Source organism: Anabrus simplex, chromosome 2 (assembly GCF_040414725.1).
Source record: "Anabrus simplex isolate iqAnaSimp1 chromosome 2, ASM4041472v1, whole genome shotgun sequence".
Taxonomy (NCBI): Eukaryota; Metazoa; Arthropoda; class Insecta; order Orthoptera; family Tettigoniidae; genus Anabrus; species Anabrus simplex.
In genome coordinates, this window is record NC_090266.1 from 481402751 (window position 1) to 481425620 (window position 22870).

General features: G+C 39.0%; 1 protein-coding gene across 2 annotated transcripts in view; it reads left to right on the forward strand.

Annotated features, from left to right (window-relative positions):
- Positions 1-22870, forward strand: part of LOC136862894 (protein SSUH2 homolog) — a 744003-nt gene that overhangs the window by 516682 nt on the left and 204451 nt on the right. For both annotated transcript variants that reach the window (XM_067139173.2, XM_067139174.2), the window contains one exon: positions 19280-19372. In XM_067139173.2, the coding sequence (XP_066995274.1) occupies positions 19280-19372 (93 nt within the window). The remainder of the gene's footprint in view (positions 1-19279; positions 19373-22870) is intronic.

The window sequence follows — 22870 nt, forward strand, 5'->3', positions numbered from 1 at the left end:
CCTAAGCTTTTGCAGTTTCAGTCTACTTTGGTACTAAGCAATTGATTTAAAACAAGATTCACTTGGATTATTATTATTATTATTATTATTATTATTATTATTATTATTATTATTATTATTAAAAATGGAAAGTTGATATTTTAATTTCCACTCTTTAGAATTTAGTCACATATGTTAAATCCCGTTATGAACCACCAAGATCTGCTTTATGTCGGTCGGGACAACACGGTATTCGGGACCGTACCTTCAGTTTCGTACTGCCGTTAATTTATATAGGGACACACGTCCTCCCAAGACACATCTCACAACCTATGGCACATCGCGGCTGGGCAAATACCTCCAATGCCGGCGATTGCTAAACTATTCCTTCCAATTTGAAGTCCATTTCCTTTTACTGGAACTCTTCAAACATTTAATTCGTAAATTAATCGTCGGTGCGTGGATTCTGCCACTCATAACACCGGAATATGCATTTTATATCATCTTAGGCCTTGAGATTCATCTATTTCATCATTACAAACAGTACGGCTCAATTTATTTCAAGCCGGATATTCGTCCCTCATGACTTCCAACGCTAAATATGGGCTCAAACCACTCTGGGATTTCCACATATCGTGGCCATTCTAATTCACGTGCCTTTATCGCTTTTAAACAAATTTTAATGGTTAAAATATAGTCCAAACGTGAAATCAACAATTTACGTAAAATCAAACTGATTACGCGAATTAAAGTCTTTAACGCTACATGTCATCTCCACATTGATTATTATTTGCACTAGCTAACTCACGAAGCACTGTCATTATTATTATTATACTTTAACTTGCAAACGCACAAAATATTATTATTATTAATTTACTTTCCTTTGCCAACTCACAAACATTATTATTATTTCTTACTCGCAAACACACCGAGCATTATTATATAGAACTTACGAACGCTCAAAGCAGATAGAACATTATTATTATTATTTTTATGACCTTCCGTACGCAACACAAATTTTACATACTCTGGCACTTTCATAATCTGGCTGTCTGGTAGAAAATATTCCTAACTAAAATACAAATAATCACCGCAGTGATTGAAATCAAATAAATGGGTTAGCACAAAAAGGAATTTAACACTTGAAATGAACTTAAATCAAAGTATCACAAACAGCATGCATTAATTGAAAGAAATATACCCCATATTTACATTATATACAACAAACAAATACTCAAATTAATTAATCTAACCCATTATTACGTTAATATACATTAGTTCGTCCGTCTAACAAAAAAAATTAAATCATGGATTCGGGAGGCGGACCATGTTAAGTAACCATAATGAATCTACATTGAACCCCGTTTAGTCGCGATAACATCCCCAAATATTAAATTTGTGTACTCATTCCTATGTAGAATTCCATTGTCTCGTAGCGGATGAGAAGCCTCCTGGCCCCATGGTAATTTACTCGTCCATCATATCGCACTTTATAAATTTAACACAGTAAAACACTTCTGGGTGACTACCCATGATTAATACCTTACTTACAGAATTTACATTAATTTATACAAGAAAAAAAGACTCATAGGTGCCTCTAGACCCATTACATTTGCACAATTATTCTTCCTTGAGCCCGAATCACACGTTGTGACACATTACGACGAAGTGTCGTTTCATTCGAACCGGCGCGTATCGCGTTCTTCAATCCGCACTTCCTGAAGTATACGATGCCGTCCTGCGATCGCCTCGCTCCTACAGTTCCCTGCTACAATAATAGTAACACCGTCTATCATGAAATATTTATTTCAGGCTCTGAACACTGCCTTCAAAAGTATTATCGGCGTTCCTGTCGATCCTTTAAATTCCAACACATGAAATATTGAGAAATGTATTAATTTCACATACAGTGATACTGATAATTTACACTCGATATACTGAATAATTATCACTGTTCGTCTTCACCTTCATGACTACTAACGTACTTTCACTCTAACAGAATCTATAATGAGTTTTCTGGTACTGAATTACAGAGTCACCGTGTCAGCGTAACAAATTATTTCAAACGACTGGTTGATGTGAAGCTCGACTGGTCACAACTGGTGACTGGTAACAACTGGGTGATGTGAGGTCCCACCACTGGTTGTTTATGGACGATATGGTTTCCCGCCGAGGTCATCCCTGGTCATCTCATGGGGAGGGGGTTGGTTATCCTAAATCGGCATATGCAGGTGGATTTGGATCTCTTGATTTATCCCACTTAATAAACTATCGATACACATTCATGTGTCGTATTCTGAACTCATATCGTTCGGTGATCATGGAAATATCATTAGATTCCTGTCCTCCTACTTTTCGCGCTCTAAGTCGGCGTCCCTGATGGCGTGCTCATCTTGACCAATGGCGAGATAGCGTGGGTCATTTCCAAGAATTCATTACTTTAATTTATTACAATTACTATTAATCAACATGGGAATGATATTACAAAAATCCCCTCTGTTCAATTCTGTGGTTGGAATAATTTAATTATTGTTATCGGAGAAGCTAACTGGAGTTCACTCTGAGTTTCTCTTATGTTGGTTTATCTGCGGGCCTATGATAAATTTTTCCATTGGTCAACACCTCATCGGTTAGTTTAAAATCTCTTCGTTGCAACCTGACAACACAAAATGCCTCGATTCGTTGGAAATCCTCATACGTCATATTCTTCGTATGGGTGATGCACCTGACTCGCCCTTGTTCAGAAATAAATATTCTTTCACTTCCTCGTAGTCATTACTTCTGTTGTTGTGAGCTCTAGATTTAATTCTCTTAGCTTCTGACCAAGAAACATTCTCCCCATAATGGCAAGCTTAACTGTGGCGACGGATTGTCGCGATATACCTGACTATGTTGAAATCCTTCCGTCCACACAAAACTGACACTGTACGTAATTTATCATTCCCATATATCTGTATTTATATTATAATCAAGAAATCATGATATCTAGGGCCTATCTCATCCGGGTACAGTACCCAGCTTAAGGCCACGGCCGCTTCCTTCCCTCTTCCTTGTCTATCCCTTCCAATCTTCCCATCCCCCCCGCAAGGCCCCTGTTCAGCATTGCAGGTGAGGCCGCCTGGGCATGGTACTGCTCCTCCTCCCCAGTTGTATCCCCCGACCCAAAGTCTGAAGCACCAGGACACTGCCCTTGAAGCGATAGAGGTGGAATCCCTCGCTGAGTCCGAGGAAAAAACCAACCCTGGAAGGTAAGCAGATTAAGAAAGAAGAAGTATATAAAAAATAAACCAAATAAACTTAATACAATAAATTCCAAACTCAACAATATTGACAGTAGATGCGTACGTTTAGAGCAAAATACTCATACTCCTTCAAAAAATATCAAAATCAACGTAACTCAACCTATACTTATTACCATTGTTTTAGTAGTTTAATAAAAACACTGGTCTCGTAAATCAATATTGAGATATCTCTTCTAAAACTCAAAGGAAAGAATACTCTTCCCATGAATCCCTAAAATTAATATTTTACACTATACTAACCTCTTAATGATGATGATGATTATGATGATGCTTGTTGTCTAAAGGGGCGTATCATCTAAGGTCATCGGCCCCCCTCTGAATTATAAATTTAAGAATTCTTATTTTCAATTTTCTTAATAGCTTAATCTTTGCACAAGCTAATCATCCTCATGCTATAACCCTAATTATTATTGTTCAAACATGTATTATTTCTATAACTGTGGGAATAATAACATCATCCTTTTGGTTTTCGTATATTTTATTCCTAGTATTTCTAGGAGGGATGTTAGTACTCTTTATTTACATCACTAGCCTAGCTTCTAATGAAATATTTTACGGCTTCACAAAAAATCTCGCCGTCATCTTGTTATCAATTACTTTAATATTAGTGAACTACTTATTTCTCACTGCAGTTGCAATTGTAAAAATCACAAACATCTTCCAAGGCCCTTTACGACAAAATTGTTAATGGCTAAACCTATACGAGTATCCCACCCTTTATTAAAAATTGCTAATAATGCCCTAGTAGATTTACCAGCTCTTTCTAATATTCCGCCTGATGAAATTTTGCTTCCTTTCTCGGTTTATGTTTAATAATCCAAATTGCCACTGGTCTCTACTTAGCCATACACTATACTGCAAATGCAGATTTAGCTTTCTCTAGTGTAGCTTACATCTGTCATGATGTAAATTATGGGTGACTATTACGAACTTTACATGCAATGGAGCATCATTCTTCTTTATTTGTCTTTACCTTCATGTAGGTCGTGGAATATATTACGGTTCATATAACTATATTGAACCCTTGGACTTACCATTCCATTGTTGGTCGGTCACAGCTGCTACAGTAGAGCAATATTGAATTCTTAAATCTTGGGTCGTTGCGGGAAGAAATTCGGTCACGATCTTAACCAAACGATGGGGTTCAGAAGAGAGCCTAACTACTTGAAATGAGGAGCAAATATGTGCTTACTAACTTTTATTAAATTCGAAACTGGCACAAAAAACATTATTATTTTATATAAATCCTTGGAGAAAAGAAAATTATAAGTTATTTGTTATTGAATGTTTCAAACGCAGTCACATTGCATAGCGTTGATTTATTTCTTACAATACTGAAGAGTTTTTTCGGGGAAAGTAATAAATTAGTGGACAGCGAAACTGAAAAAAGTGAAAAAGAAAAACCTGAAAAATCGGGCACCTATTACTCCAAACGATAACTGAGATTAATCCACACGATCCGTGGAAAATCTGACTTACAACAAGTTTTTTTGCTAGGGGCTTTACGTCGCACCGACACCTTTCAACAAGTAGAACGCCTGATTTCCTCTCAATTAAGGCTATCCACCAGTCGAATACCCTTTACGGATACGGAACACCCGCCGAATGGACCCTTAATCGAACCAAATTGACTGTCAGTTGCTTTGGATAGGTTGCGAAATATTATAGGAAAGCATGGTGTTCACTACGAGTTAACAGCAGCATTCACAATTGAAACAAAATTCCACCATGTATTTGTCATTTCATGACACCCTTAAGTGATAAAATAATCCCGATGCTAAATGTGCATCACCCAAACAGCTGTTCAGAAGGAACCAACAACAACACGACCCGCGAGGATCTTACGTTACGTCGTTCTGAAGGAACAAAACTGCGAAATGCAGGAAACACTTATTCATCACGCATTTAGAAGAAATGCCAAACACTGAAGTTAATTAAAAAGTGGTAAATCACTTGGAAAATATTATTATCAAACCGACTTTCAGGTTAGAAATGGTTACGTTACGTTACGTTTAATCAAATTACAAGTCCACATAAAAAATACAACAAACTTGAAGAATTCTTTCCTACTTAACAATGACTACCATCACAGATCCATCTACTTATTGTTTGTCCCAACGCACTACCTACAAAGTTATCACATGATCAAACTCAAATACGCATAAATGAAAGAACGACAAAATTGAAAATAAAATAATATTACTGGCTGACGAATCGAAACCGCATTCGCAACTCAAGTCTCACACTAATACATTGAGTGTCAATATGCACACTGCCAAAGCAAAAAATGAACACCAGAACGCCAAATACTTAGTTCCGTAAAATAAAACAAAATCGAAGTTATTTGAACTCAACACACATGGAGAACGATAGTGAAATATTCAATCACCATTAGCTCGATATCCAATGTTGGACAACCCTTATTATGCACGCCGTCAGGGGTCCCGTAATCTTAGGTCAACACCTTCCAGCTGTTGAGGGTTGCGCGCAAGTTTGGCCTCATTATTACCAAGCTAACTCTCTTCATTTCGTATATCACTACAGGCACTACATTCGGTCATGGCACTACGCAAAAACATCTAATCTGAGACTTGAGTATGTACAGCTGACATCCCAGACCTATCGTCGGGCTTACTTAAAGTCTGTACACCCTAACACTAATCTCTATGTACACAATACCTTCCTAATTCTATCGTCGAGCGTGAACTAGGACGTCTCATCATCAGTATACTCCTCGGATAACATGTGACGTCCTAATTCTATTGTCGGGCGGACATTGGGTCGTATACGCTTCCCCTGGCACATCAGGCGAACTAGCAATTTCAAACAAACCCTGACATTTCAGTTGTAAACCTGGTCAGACTAATAACACACAACTGAACAACGTCTCTTACCATTAAACGAACGCAAGTCGGAAAATGCAGTAAGTCTCTATCTCGTTACAAAACGTGAACTCGAAAATAAGTATTGCGTGGCGAGCAATCCCCCAACTCAAACACAATCTCAGCATGCGCAATGAAGTTTTAGGGAAGAATAATAGTTCCCAACACACGTCTAACATTAAGTGGATGTTGTCCAAAAATAATAATCATCACCACCGCATTGGAAACCCTCAAATCGCCTACCGTCATTTCCAAATATTTATATCCATGACTATCCAGTGAAACGAAATTCAATAAAATTTACACGGTCAAACAACACCAACCGTGTATTCTAAATGCTCTTTTATCCTTGAGGTCACATTATCCTAATATTCATACTGACTTTACGTAACTGGTCGCTTGACTTTTACTACCAAGATTTTTAATCTTTACTAGAATCGTTTTTCACTTGGGATCTTACTTGAAATCTACTGTGCATCACACAGTTGTCGTCTCAATTTTCGGATTGTTAGCGGAATACACTACAGCCTGCCACAATACAGCCTTTCTCAAAAATTCTTCGCTCTTGACAACTATAGACTTGAAACAAATTCTAAAGAGCACATCTTTTCTCCTCACTGAGCAAGAAAAACAAAAGTTAATTACTATGAACCCAGGCCTACCAACAGCTAAAGCACTACCCAAAATCCACAAAACCGGTGTCCCTATTCGACCCATAATAAACTACAGACCAAGCCCTTATATAAATTATCTCAATTTATCCAACAATTTCTTAATAAACATTATAAATTCTTATCAAATAAATCCATCAGGAACACTGTAGAATTAGTGAACAAACTAAACACTTTCAATCTTCAACCATATCATTCAATGCACTCCTTTGATATAGTCAACATGTATCCCAGTATAAAAACCAACTCATTATTCCCGATCATCGAAAAGAACTTACTTGCTAACAATCAACTAAGTAAACTAGAAGTTCAAGACTTTATGACCATATTAAGATTACTAACTAACAATAACCATTTCACATTCGATAAGATCATTTACAAACGTTAAAATAGCCTTTCGTACTAACAATAGAAGCACAGAGATCCTACACAACACTTCATCAATAAATAAAAGTAGTCCTTTTTCTAAATCAGGTGTATATGGTTTTTCTTGCCAAGACTGCAAAAGTTCTTACCTAGGGCAAACAGGACGCAGCTTTAAAATCAGATATGCAGAACATGCCAATGCCGTAAAACACAACCGTTTTTCCGCGGTCGGCCTACATATAAAAGAATTTAAGCACAACTTTACTGAAATAAATCAAGATCTTGAAGTATTAGATATTGTAAACAAAGGTTCTTTCCTAGACGTCACTGAAAACCTCTATATTCATTTAGACCAATATTTAAATCCCAACCTAAACTTAAATGATATCTCAGAGAAACCAAAGATCCTATTCGACTTTCTCATTGAATTTTTCAAAAACATATTCTTGTCGAGCTGAATACCGGACCTGTTAAGATTGCAAGATTATTTTGTGCATCTACAGAAGGGTGGTGTTAATGAAGCTACGTAAGAGAGGCTTTCAAAGGTGATTAAATGAAGAAGTTATATCATGTTCAAGATCATGCTTTCACGTCTCTGCACAGTATTTAAAATACAATTTACCGTTGGTCTTTATAGCTATTGTTGAGAGTGAAGGAGTTTTTCCTGTTGTGTATGTTTATCAGGAACTCAAGGGAGACTTCATTAGTTAGTCCGAACATAAAGAAAATGATGAACTCTTCTCAGAAGAACTCTTAAGGTTTCACCTTACTTTTTCCTGCCTGCTGGCACTTCAGAAGTGTGTACGCGTGCGTTTTGTATTCAAGAATCATTCAAGGCAAATATTTTCGCACTGCAAGATGTGTGGTTAAGGTTATTTTTAATATGTATAACTTTTGCTTTCTCAACGATTCATTTGTTTCTATATTCGTCCCTGTTTTTACCTCCTCGTAAGATGTGTATTGTTGAATGTAACACCTTGTGTAAAAAAATTTGTTAAATTAAGAAGTTATATCATGTTCAAGATCATGCCTTCACGTCTCTGCACAATGTTTAAAATGAAATTTACCGTTGGTCCTTATAGCTATTGTTGAGAGTGAAGGAGAATTTCCTGTTGTGTGTATTTATCAGGAACTCAAGGAAAACTTCATTAGTTAGTCGGAACACAGAAAAAATGATGAACTCTTCTCAGAAGAACTCTTAAGGTTTCACTTTACTTTTTCCTGCCTGCTGGCTCTTCAGAAATGTGTGCGCGTGCGTTTTGTATTCAGGAATCATTCAAGGCGAATATTTTCGCACTACAAGATGTGTGGTTAAGGTTATTTTTAATATGTATAACTTTTGCTTTCTCAACGATTCATTTGTTTCTATATTTGTCCCTGTTTTTATCTCCTTGCAAGATGTGTATTGTTTAATATAACGCCTTGTGTAATATAAATGTCTACATGCTAGCCTATTTCCCACATTTTGGCTGTAGATGACGCCAAACAGCGTCGAAACTAGTTCCAAATGTAAATATATGTTGTAATAAACTATAACAATTTTGTATTGAAAAGGTGGACCGTTTTAAGTTTCCTATCTTCCATTCTCAGTTCAATACGGACAAAAATGAAATTCTTAGATTTAAATATAGCCTGTCTCAAAATTTCATTCTCATCGCCTTCTCATGGCGGTACTACATGAAATATATATATATAGGCTTTCTCTGCCTTCAACATACAACTCTTATCTCCACATATATAAATTCGTCGCTCTCAATCCATTTTTCTTATATTTCAAGACCTTTCCAACTTCAATCCTCTCGTAAAAAACAACTACTTTTGTTGAAAAGAAATATATCTTTTCATTTTTTTTACTACAACTTTCGGACCTCTCTAGAATACAACAACACACCGTGAATTTTCCTATCACCGACATACACGATGTCACAAAATTTTACTTCCCACGAATAAAACACAACTTTATCGGATTTCACTGGAAATTACTAAACACACGCAAACCTCGCAGAACATGCTTGTTAAATCCACTTTTTGCATAGGAAAATTTTATCCCGCGGTAGACATTATTATTATTATTATTATTATTATTATTATTATTATTATTATTATTATTATTATTATTATTATTATTATTATTATTATTATTATTATTATTATTATTATTATTATTTCGACAAAAATTTTCTGAATTCAAACGATATTCGAAATTAAGACATTCGCCACGACTACGTTACGATTATCACTTTCCTAATTTTCCTCAATTCGGACAATATCTCAAAGAATATTAACACAATATTTAAACGTCGCATTTTAGTTTCTTCATATGAATTTTACAACACTAGAGATTTTCACACGCTGACCATAAATATATTACATTCGCATGATCATTACAAATTACCAACCCGACACACGCTTTGAAATTTGGTTGGGACAAACAACATTCTAACTACAATATTTATTAAAAGTACAGACCTGTGATAGCCGCCATCGTCCTGGATTCTGGCTGCATTCAACCAGCAAACCTCGGGTATTTAGCCTGCCATGGCTAACTTTATCATCCTCTTCTCAAAATATATACACCTTAACTTACACAATATTCTATAACACACTTTCCACACGGTCACCCTTGTGATGAGCGCGCCCTTCAAATGGCGACTGACACAACTTTTCCAGGAGTCTACTCTCGTGAGGCCAGGTGTGCTAAACAGATAAGACACCAGACGCGGTGGCTGACTTCAAATTCTTCTACAACAAACACACGCAGAATACCGAGAGAAATTCAATTACTTTTAGACCTTCAAAGTTTCATTAGCGGCAGCTCAAAAAAATTTTCTATCATCTTCCATTAAATATTATATTTTAACCATAGCCACAAACATGTACTAAGTTATATTGGAGATCGACTTTTCGCACTTTCTTTATGACGAGAGTCGAGGGATTCGCCGCTCCGGTAACCAGACAGACACTGAGAAATATACAGCGGGGAGTTTCTTTTTTACTGTTATGGGGTGACGCCACTAACACCATGAAGCTTGATTATGCAATCTGCTAATTTCGCGTCCAATAGACCGATTTTCATGAAACTTGTTCCATAATACCGGACAGACTTGCGATTTATTTAGATGTTAATCTCATAGTTTTACCACACTCGCAACAGGTGAAATAAATTATTTCTGCCCGGGCGTTTCGCGGGTTTTCTTCATCCATTGACCTTGGCACGTGGAGCTAGTCCACTGATCGGGCGCAGATTTGTACCTAGGCTTAACTGCATTTATATTTACCCTGGGGGTTCTGTCTTCACGTAGGGTTTAAGAATAATTTAGATTATTTATTTCTGCATTTACTGTGTTGCCAGAATCTCTTGTTACGAAGAATTCCATGAATTTGGAGATTTGTTGAGTACTCGAAGTCCTCCGAGGTGTCACGGTATTCCACGAGCTTGCGGCTCGGCTTGCCACGGGTGAGTTCGTTCCCACGCGACAGCGAGGCTCTTGAAATGTAACATGGATGCTCTCAAAAATAAAAGTAGCTTGTTATTTGAAATAAATATTGAGAAAAATAAAAAATGATTTTCTCATCGTAGAATTATGGGTTCAATATACATACTTGATCATCAGGTATTATAATCCTATTTCTAGTAATAGGAACAGATTTTATAGGATATGTTTTACCTTGAGGACAAATATCTTTTTCGGGGCCACAGTTATTACAAACCTTTTATGAGCTGTTCTCTACTTAGAGAACATTTATTTAAAAAATAAATAAAATAAAATTTTATGTTAATATGTATTGCAATGTAAAAGATAAACTTCCTAACATCAGCCTTATACTCAACTTTGTTTTACGCATTGCATGCTAAAAGCTTCGATTCAATTTCAACTACTCCCGAATCTAAGCTCACAATTGTGCGTCCCTCCGGCCGCGCACGGTTGGAACCATATAGAGTTAGTAATCTATGGTTGGAACGACCTGGCGCGGCACCTTCACTCTCACTTTCTTTAATACTTTTCGCACTCGAGTAGCATCCACTGTTGCTATCACTACCCTCGAACTCGGATTGATTTTCCAAAGCGTCATTATTAGGCCTTGACTAAAACTCCGTACATTTAATAACAAATGTATAAAATTAACTATAATATAATTTTTTACTATTATGCATTACAATGGTACAATGTCAATGATAAACTTCCTAACATCAGCGTTACAGAGTTCTATAGCTGCAGATGCTTAAGTGCGGCCAGTATCCAGTATTCGGAAGATAGTGGGTTCGAACCCCACTGTCGGCAGCCTTGAAGATGGTTTGCGTGGTTTCCCAATTTCACAACTGGCAAATGCTCGGGCTCTACCTTAATTACGGTCACGGCCGCTTCCTTCTCACTCCTAGCCCTTTCCTATCCCATCGTAGCCATAAGACCTATCTGTAAAGCAACTTTAAAAAAATCAGCCTTATATTCAACTGTGTTTTACACATTGCAAGCTAAAAGCTTGGATTCAATTTCAAACCTTTCCGAAGTGTTTATAGTGATTTGTCTGTTGAATGGAGAAGTTAGGCTTCACCAAACCTTTTAGTGTCATTCAACAAGAATATGTGCTTGCATTAGGTTTCTTTTTTCCTATTCCGTCTGTACCAGGAGGTAAACCTCTACGACGCGCATTCAAAATTAGCTCCTAAAAGAACTCCTCTATCAATCAAAAGTGAAACCAATAATACACTGCTGTTTGTAGAAAGTGAAATACCAAGACCGAGAGCGGTGATCACAATGAAATTTATTCCGCATATTAAGGAAATGACAAGACACAAATGATTAAAACTACAGAACTGTACATGCACGGTGACCGTGTAAATTCAGTACGGCGTAGCACCACCACGCGCTGCAATCAGAACCACTAGACGTCGTGGCATGGAATCAAAGAGCGCCTGAATATGCTGTTGGGGAATACTCTGCCACGCGGTTTGTAGGCATGTCCAAAAAATCATCAACTGTGGCTGCAGGTGGACCTGAACGAACAAGGTGCTGACCGACCATATCCCAGACATGTACAATGGGTGACATATCCGGCGAACGGGCAGGCCAGGGAAGCAGTGGTATCCGTCGTTCTTTGAAGAAGGCTTGCACATTCCTCGCCACATGTGGCCGGGCATTGTCCTGCTGGAATATGGCGTCTGGAACGGCCTGCATGAGGGGCAGTGCCTCGGGCTGTTTAAACCTTCCTGATGTATCGGTAGCTGTTCAGATTGCCCTGAAGACGTAGGAGGCGAGATCGCATGTTATAGGCAATTGCGCCCCAAACCATCACACTTGGCGTTTGCCCGCTATGCCGCTCAACAATACAGTCTGCCCAATGACGTTCACCAGTGCGGCGTCTACCGCGTATGCACCCATCAGTGTAGGATAAGTTGAAGCGGGACTCGTCCGAAAACACCACATTTTGCCACTCAGCACGACAGTGTCGGTGTTCACGTGCCCATTGCAGTCTACGGCTTTGATGGTTGCTGGTCATTGGAAGCCGGCGCAATGACGTGCGTGGCACCAGTCTGACCCTCAGAAGACGGTGTCGAACCGTCGATGCAGACATTCCCACACCCGTTGCAGTGCTCCAACGTCGAGCCAACACCGTGGACGAAGCTGTTCTGTCCGTTACGACCAAGCGGACAAGATGGCGGTCATCTCGCGCTGTGGTCACATTGTGTCGTCCAGTACCCTGTCGGTGCTGTGTACGGCCCTCTTCTCTCCACTGGTTCCACATACGCCTCACTGTTGAAGCAGCGTACCCTGTACGAGCCGCAATGTCACTTTAGAAAAGTTTAAAATGAAATTCAAGCATTTTGTATGCAATATGTAAAAACGATGTTGAATATCGAGTTGATGTTGGGGAAAGCATCTAACTGTAAAACGAAAACTAAATCTCTCTGATTGTAACCCTTGCACTGTTTCTGTATTTGCGTTAGAATTAGTGAAGTGAGATACATCTCTTTAGAATGTTTTACAATTAGATACCTTTCCTGATGCCGCCTTTAATAGACAAATTAATAAAAGGCCAGGGAAGCATAGAGAAATTAAACTTTAAACAAAACTTCCTTAGTGCTATTCAACAAGAGTACGCTATGTGTCTGACCAAGTTTTATCCGCGTTTTTCTTACTATTGTGCCTGTTACACAGAGATTTAGTTTTCGTTTTACAGTTAGATGCTTTTCCCAACATCAACTCTATATTCAACATCGTTTTTGCACATTGCATACAAAATGCTTGGATTTCATTTTAAACTTTTCTAAAATGATATTAAGTAAGGACATATGCTATTGATAGTGATTTATGTTTCAGAGAAGTCGAGCTCTGAGCACATCTTTTAGTGTTATTGAAGAGGAGTATACTTTGTATCTTTGCATAGCTGAGTGAGTTAAGAAAATAGGGATAGTTTACAGCTGTAAGCTTGCAGTAAGTGCTAACGCTTTAATACCAAACTCTAGAAGGTTGCATGTGCATTAGTGTCAATGTTTTACTGTACTGCATACCAGATTAAACTATTTCAATGTTAGGAGATGTAATTACAAAGTCTAAATTATTTAATGTTATTTAGACAGCTTGCTTATCAGTTTTTAATTATCTGTACTGCACATATGGGGCGTATAAACCTTCAAAAATTATTTTACAAGCTACTTTTCCAACAGTATTAAGAAATGCTGAGGTGCTAAAATTTAGTCTTGCACTAGTTATTTCACGCGTCAGTAATAGTTAATCAATAAAAGTTTGACAAGAAAGTAATGAGTTGGACACAAAAGCATGTTTAGGTAGTTCTATTAATAGTTGACTTGTGCGTTATTCACTTTTACACTAACTTACTACAGAGCTTACCCACATTCTTCTGCTTCTTGTCTGCAACAAGCACGCGTTAAACGCAGGAGTGGTGATGGTAGTATGCGATGTGCCATCTGTTGCTGTGGTTGCTACTGTTGTTGTTGTTGTTGTTGCGTATCTCTCGTTTGTGTTTATTGTTGTTCAGCTAACTCCATACATGTACATAAATTATAAATATATTCTACTGGGGAATGATGTAGAACATTTGCACGCATGTCGACGCTGTTATCTACACTGAACTCATCGATAATACAATGCAGCAAGTTTCGAACTTCCTACTCGCTCGCAGCATCGCCGATAAAAACGATGCTGAATATGATAAACACAGTTAGCTGCATCATGCGCGTGGAGATGTGTAGCCTGCTCGAGCAAGCATGCTGAAGAGTATAAAAAATACAGTTTTTCTGCGACCTGCGACATAATGAGCAAGTAGACTAAAGCTTGGAGCATGTCTACATGTGTATAAGAATAGTGCGTGAAATATTACGTCCTGTATAAAAACCAACAAACCAGTTACCGGTATATGCTTTTGCAGTGTTTTCATTTCCTGCAACTGTAGAAGTAGTATACTAAAAGAAGAATTAAGTACACAACCATGTGAAATAGAGTTCTATGTTTATGCAGGACAAGTCCACTTCCTGCAACCTTTGTACATATCGTCTTTTCATATAGTAATGTTAGAAGTTGCATACGGAAACAAAATACAGGCAAATTGTAAAAACGAATGCAGTGGGTTTATGAGACTTGTGAAGCAGTCTTATAAGTTATTCTCATGCTGAACAAAGACCATATTTGCTAACATGTTAAGAACAGTAGGCTATACCTTAACGTAAATTAAACGTAGGATAACATCACGTGTTTATAAAAATGACTACTAACAGCTTGTTTTATTCAATATTTTCTCATGGTAAAGACAGGCATTGCTTGCTTTGAAAGGAAGTGAACGATTTGCTTTATTTTAATTCTCACGCTATTATTTGAAGAACAAGAAAGCATTAGATTGCCCCCCCCCCACACACACATGTCTGTACGGTTAGCAATCCCTCTGTCAGTATGACATATAGGAGCTATCTTGCCTAGTTAGGTTAAGCCCTATTATTATTATTATTATTATTATTATTATTATTATTATTATTATTATTATTATTATTATTATTATTATTATTATTTATGTGTAGGCCTATGTGTTAGCTTTTATCTCTTCGTACTCAGCAAAAGATCCTATCTCTACCGCTTCAAAAGCAGTGTCCTGGAGCGTAAGGATACAACTGGGCAAGAGAACTAGTACCTTGCTCAGGCGGTCTTACCTGCTATGCTCAACAAATGTATTATTATTATTATTATTAATATTATTATTATTATTATTATTATTATTATTATTGTGTGTGTGTGTTTGTGTATGTGTGTGCGTGCGCGCAGAAACAAACCCCACAGCATTCAAAATAAGTCTTCAAAGCATGTAGCATAACAGCTGTCAAACACAACCATGCTCAAGCCCTGGGTCGAACCCGAGCCTGCTTACATAGCCAGCCATCCTACTTTTCTAATCACCCGCGCCAAAATCCTTCAAGTTCACCATCGCTCTCTCAGGTTGCCACACCTGTAGCTATCTAGTCTTCCAGCAGAGCGCAGCACTCGCCCCAACGTAGCAGTCAAAGTAACGATTGTCAAATTGACGTCACATTCACGTTTAGGTTAACGCGTGGTCAGCGTGAGGTTAACATTGCACTCTTAGCCAGTGTGTAAAGGTTATGTCCGCACATAGGTGGAGCATACGACCCAACGTGGCTGTCAAAGTGACAGCTAGCAGTGAAATTCAAATTTCCCGCATTGTAGGGAAGGGCTGCCGGTTAGGTAACGCGTGGACAGGTTGAGGTTAAGCTTGCGCTGTTAGCCAGCGTGTAGGGTTATGCCCGCGCAGATGCGCGCCTCCACGTTGCTGTCAGTGTGACAGCTGACCGTGCTATCTTTTCAAATCGCCTGTCACCACAATTTCAAATTTTCCGCACTTTTGAGCCACGCCACCCAGCCAATCAGGAGGCAGCTTTCACTGTGACGTCATCAGTCACGTGACCAGCGACAGGCAATCAGCGCTAGGTCTATTATCCGCCTAAGGTTCTGCTAACTGTAAATTTCATATGACTGCCTATCATGTTTGCCACCGAGTTATCCTTAATTGTCTTCTTCGCTCAATTCAGTTGCCTGGTGCGTTCCTTCATTTTTTTCTTACTTCTACAACTACCAAGCGAGTGACTGCGCGGTTTGTGTCACGTAGCTGTTAGTTTGCATTCGGGAGATAATAGATTCGAACCCTACTGTCGGCAGCCTTGGTTTCCCATTTTCACACCACGAAAATGCTCGGACTGTACCTCATTAAGGCCACGGTCGCTTCCTTCCCACTCCTAGCCTTTTCCTATTCCGTCGTCGACGTAAGTCCTACCTGTGTCGGTGAGTCGTAAAAAAATTCCAACTTCTGCAACCATTCCTAACTGTATTTCTTTCCATCCTGCACCTCCTTCTTAATCCAGTTATTTCTCTGCTATAATATAGCGGGTCTTTACTATTATTTACCGCCTTGAAAGGTACATATCTCTATCTCAGTCCTCAACAATTGCTCTAAACCCTTCCCGCAGGTGTTTTGCACTTTAATTTGCCATTTTCTACCGATCACAATTACGTTTCAAAACCATCCTCATGCCTGTCTTATCAACCATATGCTACTGCTTAACATTATTTCACAATGTCCATTTCTGTCGCAATTATTTTTAACTACGACAAAAATAGATTCGTGATCAGTTTTCCTGTACTGCTCATCTAGTTTTATCAGCAGCTTATAGCGCTTAAAAGTGAGATTTTGTAGAATCTGATGATGTTCTTTCAAGAGCAAAACACTGCATTATGTTTTCAACTAGAATGTTATCTTTTTTTTAAAGGTATAGTTCTAATGTGTTATTAAATGTTTTCTTTTTCGGCTATTTTCTAAATGTTAATCGTACATTAGTTTCAACGGACTGGATAAGTTCACAGCTGTATAGTGAAATTTTATAAATAATATTGAGCCAACTTATCTTTTTCACATTCTCGATTGTAAGACGCGGACATTGTAAATAATCTCTTCAAACCCATCAGAAAGTATCGGTGGCATCTCTGCTTTGTTCAGTAAAATGTGGAGGTTGATTTTTCAACTCATTAGCATGAGCGAATTGTACCTACATTAAAACCAGATAAAGACCAAAAATCGTTGTATAGTTATTGGACAGGTTGTCTTGCTAATGGTCTTCATAAATTTCCGAGACTGATGGACTGACTGACTCTCTATAGAGTATTGTTGTTTCTATCGTTAACTATTTGTCAGTGATCATCTAGTCAGACTGGAGCGTTGTATCCATGGGCCAATTCTTCATAAGGGACATCTAGACGCGCTCTTCTTTGCTTTCGAGGAGGCGTACGACAAGATTTATCTATACGATATCCTATCCAGATTTCACGAGTCAGGACGTACGGAAATGTTCCGATTTTTATTGAGATTTTTTTATCCCTCAGGTTCCTTAGAGTTACAGAAAGAGAATTTTCTCAATATTTTATGCAGGAAAATGGGCTATCACAGGATTCTGTGTTGAGTATTACACTTTTTGTGCTCTCTATCAGTCGCCTGATTAAGCTCATTGCAGTCCACTGATCTTTTGTTCCCCGGATTACCCGTTGGTGCAGCATGTTCATAATAAGAAATAAAAGCTTTCATTTCCCACCCCACAGGGGTGGAGTGGACCATTTAAAGGGTGACGCCGTCTCTCTGGCCAGGAGATGTGTGAAGATTCAAGGTGAGTCGATGAATGAAGGAGAACTGCATATTCGTCACCCTTTAACTGGGTTATGTATGCTAGCACCAGTATCACCTTAGTGTGGCATCCAAGCCAAGCGGAAATAGCGGGGAACGAACTAGTAAATTAGCAAGAAGACCCTCAGATGTTTAGATCGCCGATTTTTTGAAACTTCGTGTGTCATTACAAGACTCTATGCATATCACTGTTTTACAATAATGAAGTGTACCTCTCAGCCATTCGTGACAAAATAGCGATTCAAATTCAAATAATATAATATGGCACTGTACTTGTTTTATGGTTTATTCATAGAGCTCACAGCAAGTGCGCACTAGCGTAACTGTCACCAATGGATCTTGCTGTAACTGGTTCGAATCACGGTCTCGAATGTGCTTGATGACCGTTTTGCGACTGTAAATGGATGATTAATGTGTTAATTTTTAATTTTAGTATAAATCCGTTTACCGTTCACAGTTGGTTTATCCCTCGGACTCAGGGAGAGATTGTACCTCCACCACCTCAAGGGCAGTGTCCTGGAGCCATTTGTTCGGGGATAAAACTGGGGAGAAGGACCAGTACCTCGCCTAGGCGGCGTCACCTGCTATGTCGAACAGGGACCTTGTGGGGGTGGGAAGATTTGAAGGTAGGGCCTATAGGGAAGGAAACGGCCTGGTCTTAAGTTAGATACCATCCCAGCATTTGCCTGGGAAGAAGTGGGAAACCACGGAAAACCACTTCAAGAATGCTGAGGAGGGAATCGAATCCCCTCTACTCAGTTGACCTCCCGAGGCTGAGTGGAACCCGTTCCAGTCCTCGTATCACTTTTCAAATTTCGTGGCAGACCTGGGAATCGAACCCGGGCCTCCAAGAGGTGGTAGCTAATCACACTAACCACTACACCACAGAGGCAGACTACTGTGATATAATGTTTAAAAATTCAGGCAACTGTACACATTTTCCCTTGCAAATCTGTTATTTATAACGGGGTTGAGTGGCTCAGGCGGTTGAGGCGCTGGCCTTCTGAACCCAACTAGGCAGGTTCAATCCTGGCTCAGTCCGATGGTATTTGAAGGTGCTCATACGTCAGCCTCGTGTCGGTAGATTTAATTGCACATAAAGGAACTCCTGCGGGACAAAATTCCGGCACCTTCGGCCTCTCCGAAAACCGTCAAAAAGTAGTTAGTGGGAGTTAAAAAACAATAACATTATTATTACTGTTTACCTTTTTTTGTTTCATATGAATCTCGAAATTATCACTCTTAATGCATTTTTATACTTTTATGGCAGAACAAAACCATTTTGATCTCTTTTTATGCTCTGATACATTATATTAATAATCCGACACCATAATTATGATTTTTAAATTAGTATTGAACTTATTTTTTTCTGTTTTCTTTCTTGCAGTACACCAGACGGAGAATGATGTGGTTCCTTCAGCTCCACCTTTGGAGCTTATGGATCAAGTCACTGGATATGAAACCATCTCATTTGATGCAGGTTAGATAATACAATTTCTTGCTCTATCTCATGTGCGTATTACTTTCCTGTTGAAAGTGCTACTGTTTCATTCCGTAGTGGAAATTAAAACATAAATTGTATATTTTATTTTACTTGATTTTATACTTGGTAACAGCAGCACGAGTTCTTTGAAACACAATCGTTTTACTCTGTGTTAAAATACATCCATTAATCACCGTCACTTCAATATGAACGCGTTTATAGTAGAGCCACTGCTTGTGAGACAGTGGTACTATAATGTCATCTTCTAGCTCACTGATAAGTGCATTATTGATTTGGTGGTGATTCTTTCAACAAGAATGCAATAAGAGTCCCTTCATTCCTCACATTTCTCAGTATTCCTTATTATGTCTTGTTTCCGTTTTTGTGTTTTTCACTATGAACACATAGCTCTTTCAAGATCCGTTCAAACATCTTGGCTAATGGCAACAAATACAGTAAGATATTGGGCAGGCTAGGATGCACACCATAGGAGAGGTAGGAATGCAAAATTTGAGTGATTTGATCCTAGGGCATCTCATTTGATTTCCAGTACTGCAAGAAATTTAAGAGTTTTAGGAGTGCTGGTACGTGTTGACAAAGATACGTGCACCTTACCGCCGTACGAGTGTACCTGAAAAAAACTGCACCAGGACACGAATTTACTTTTTTGGTAGCTGTTATAACGATTTCTACTCTAATTTATTGGCGATGCTAGAATAATACTTTATTTCATGTCGGATACACCACACTCACCCACAAATCGCCATGGTTACAATATCAGACAATACTGATGAACTGAATAGACAGCCAAATCAATAATTGATCCTTGTCTCTACCACTTCTTGTTACATTGTGTAGGGGTAACGGCAGTGTAGATGAGCAGCATAAGCGTGTTTAGTTCATTTCAGGCACCGTGGTTGCTTCTATGTTGGTGAAAGCCACAGAACGGAATTTCACTTCCTGGTGATACTGACGATATTCCTTATTTTCAATTAATGATTGAATGAATATGTGGTGATTAATTATCAACATGAAATTCAAACTACGTCCCATAGGAATTAACATTCCCTTTACCCGACCTTACGAAAATGATAGTTTAGTGTCTCGTCTTTCATCTTTAGAAAGTACACTTCCGTTGCATGATGGTTAGGGCTGTTATCTTCTGTCCTCGGAGGTCCAGGTTCGATTTCCAGTACTGCCAGAAATTTAAGATTGTCATGAGTGCTGGTACGTGTTGACAAAGGTACATGCAGCTCACCGCCGTAGGAGTGAACCTGAAAAGCGCTGCACCAGGACTCGGATTTACTTCTTTCTTTCCAGCTAGAGAAGTGTTTCTCTTGTGACTGACACACCGAAGGTTTTTCGGCAACGCAAGGATGGGAAAGGGCTCGGATTTGGAAGGTAGTGGTTGTGGCCGTAATTAAGGTACAGCCCCAGCATTTTCTTGGTGTCAAAATGGGAAATGACGGAAATAGAAGTAGTTTCCTCTAATACACTTCGATGAATTTTTTGAAATGTTACCCTCTGAAAATTACTTTTTTTTGCTAGGGGCTTTACGTCGCGCCGACACAAATAGCTCTTATGGCGACGATGGGATAGGAAAGGCCTAGGAGTTGGAAGGAAGCGGCCGTGGCCTTAATTAAGGTGTGCCTGGTGTGAAAATGGGAAACCACGGAAAACCATTTTCAGGTCTGCCGATAGTGGGATTCGAACCTACTATCTCCCGGATGCAAGCTCACAGCCGCGCGCCTCTACGCGCACGGCCAACTCGCCCGGTGAAAATTACCTTAGAAAGGGGCTTATGACAGGGCATTGTTACTCCATAACACTTAATATTGTCCTGATGCTTCTTCAGTTTTGCATTAATTTTTTTTTTCATTTATTAATTTATTATACCTTTGTAGGTGGCGAAGTTAGGGTTCTTGGCCCTCTCAACTTGGATTGGATTTTTATTTATTGGGATTGGTTAGAAAAATATCATCACTGATACGTTCTTAGAGGCGTGCACACTAGGAAATATTAAAATATTTTTCGTTGCATCATCAGTGACAAATTTTCGTGAATTCGAAGTCCAGGCGAGTATGATGATTTCCCATTAGGCAACACATCGCAATGTAACAAGTCACTTCCTGTGAAGGATGGAAACAGGGTGTGTTACTTATGATAGTGATGTTAAAAATATTGCGTATTGCAGACCATGTGCAGTTCTAAACAGTCTCTTTGGATGCAGCTGGAATCATATCTTCCAAAACTATAGATGTGCTTTAGTAAACATTCGGGGAAAAGGAATTCTTGTTAATATTTTTCCTTTTGCTAGTTGCTTTACGTCGCAACGACACAGAGAGGTCTTATGGCGACGATGGGATAGGAAAGGGCTAGGAGTGGGAAGGAAGCGGCCGTGGCCTCAATTAAGGTACAGCCCCAACATTTGCCTGGTGTGAAAATGGGAAAACACGGAAAACCAATTTCAGGGCTGCCGACAGTGGGGTTCGAACCCACTATCTCCCGGATGCAAGCTCACAGCTGCGCGTCCCTAACCGCACGGCCAACTCGCCCGGTTCTTGTTAATTTATGACACGACAGCATTATCAGTAAATTGCTTCCTTTCGCAGAAAATGATATACCTACGTATCACAGCAGTAGCGGCAATTAGGTGGGGGTGAGGGGTGTGCTGTCCACCCCCCCCCCAGCTTCTGCAGAAAATATTACATTTTTATTCTATTTGAGCCGGCTGAAACTAGGAATTATTAAAAAAGCAATTTGTACAAGCCTGTTGTCTTATCAGCTAATTCTTTCCTTCGTTTCCTTTAATTATTAACAAAATTATTAGCAGAAATACGCACCGTTCGTCCTTGCTAATCGATTTCTATAGCTCCCTAGCAAGTGGCGGAGACTTTGCATGTGCTGTGAGGAAGGGTAGCAGGGTTTCTTTTTTTTGCCGAGGTCTTGGATATTCGTCAGTCTGGCAGTCTTTTGAATGTCTGTTAGTTTCTTAGTGTGTAGTCAAATACTAAATGATTTCAATTGTATAATCACACCGTACTTGTTTTTAATTTTTTTAAATGTGTAATATTGTTTCTTTGGTGAAAGTTTTAGTGTATAGTGTTGAATCAAAATCTCAGAACCTATTGTTACCGGACATAAATTGGTCAGCTTTCAACCTTTACCTCTCTGTCGAAATTCGCCCAGAGAGCATAAAAAACTTACCATTTTGTAGCTTTTCTCTTTCAGTTTTGATGTATACAACACACACACACACACACACACAAACCCGGGTACTGTTTGTTGTCTGTATATTATTTTCCCCCCGCACTTTTAATTCCCAGTCGCTGCTACTGTATCACAGTATTGTACTGCAATAATCACGTCTGACGGACAATTCAGTTGCAGTTCAGCAAGCGAGGTGAAAGTGCTGAGTGAGTGACAAGAGTACGAAGGCGAGTACGTCAACCAATCATGGTAGTTTCAGTTGAGCATTATCGGTGCGCTACAGGC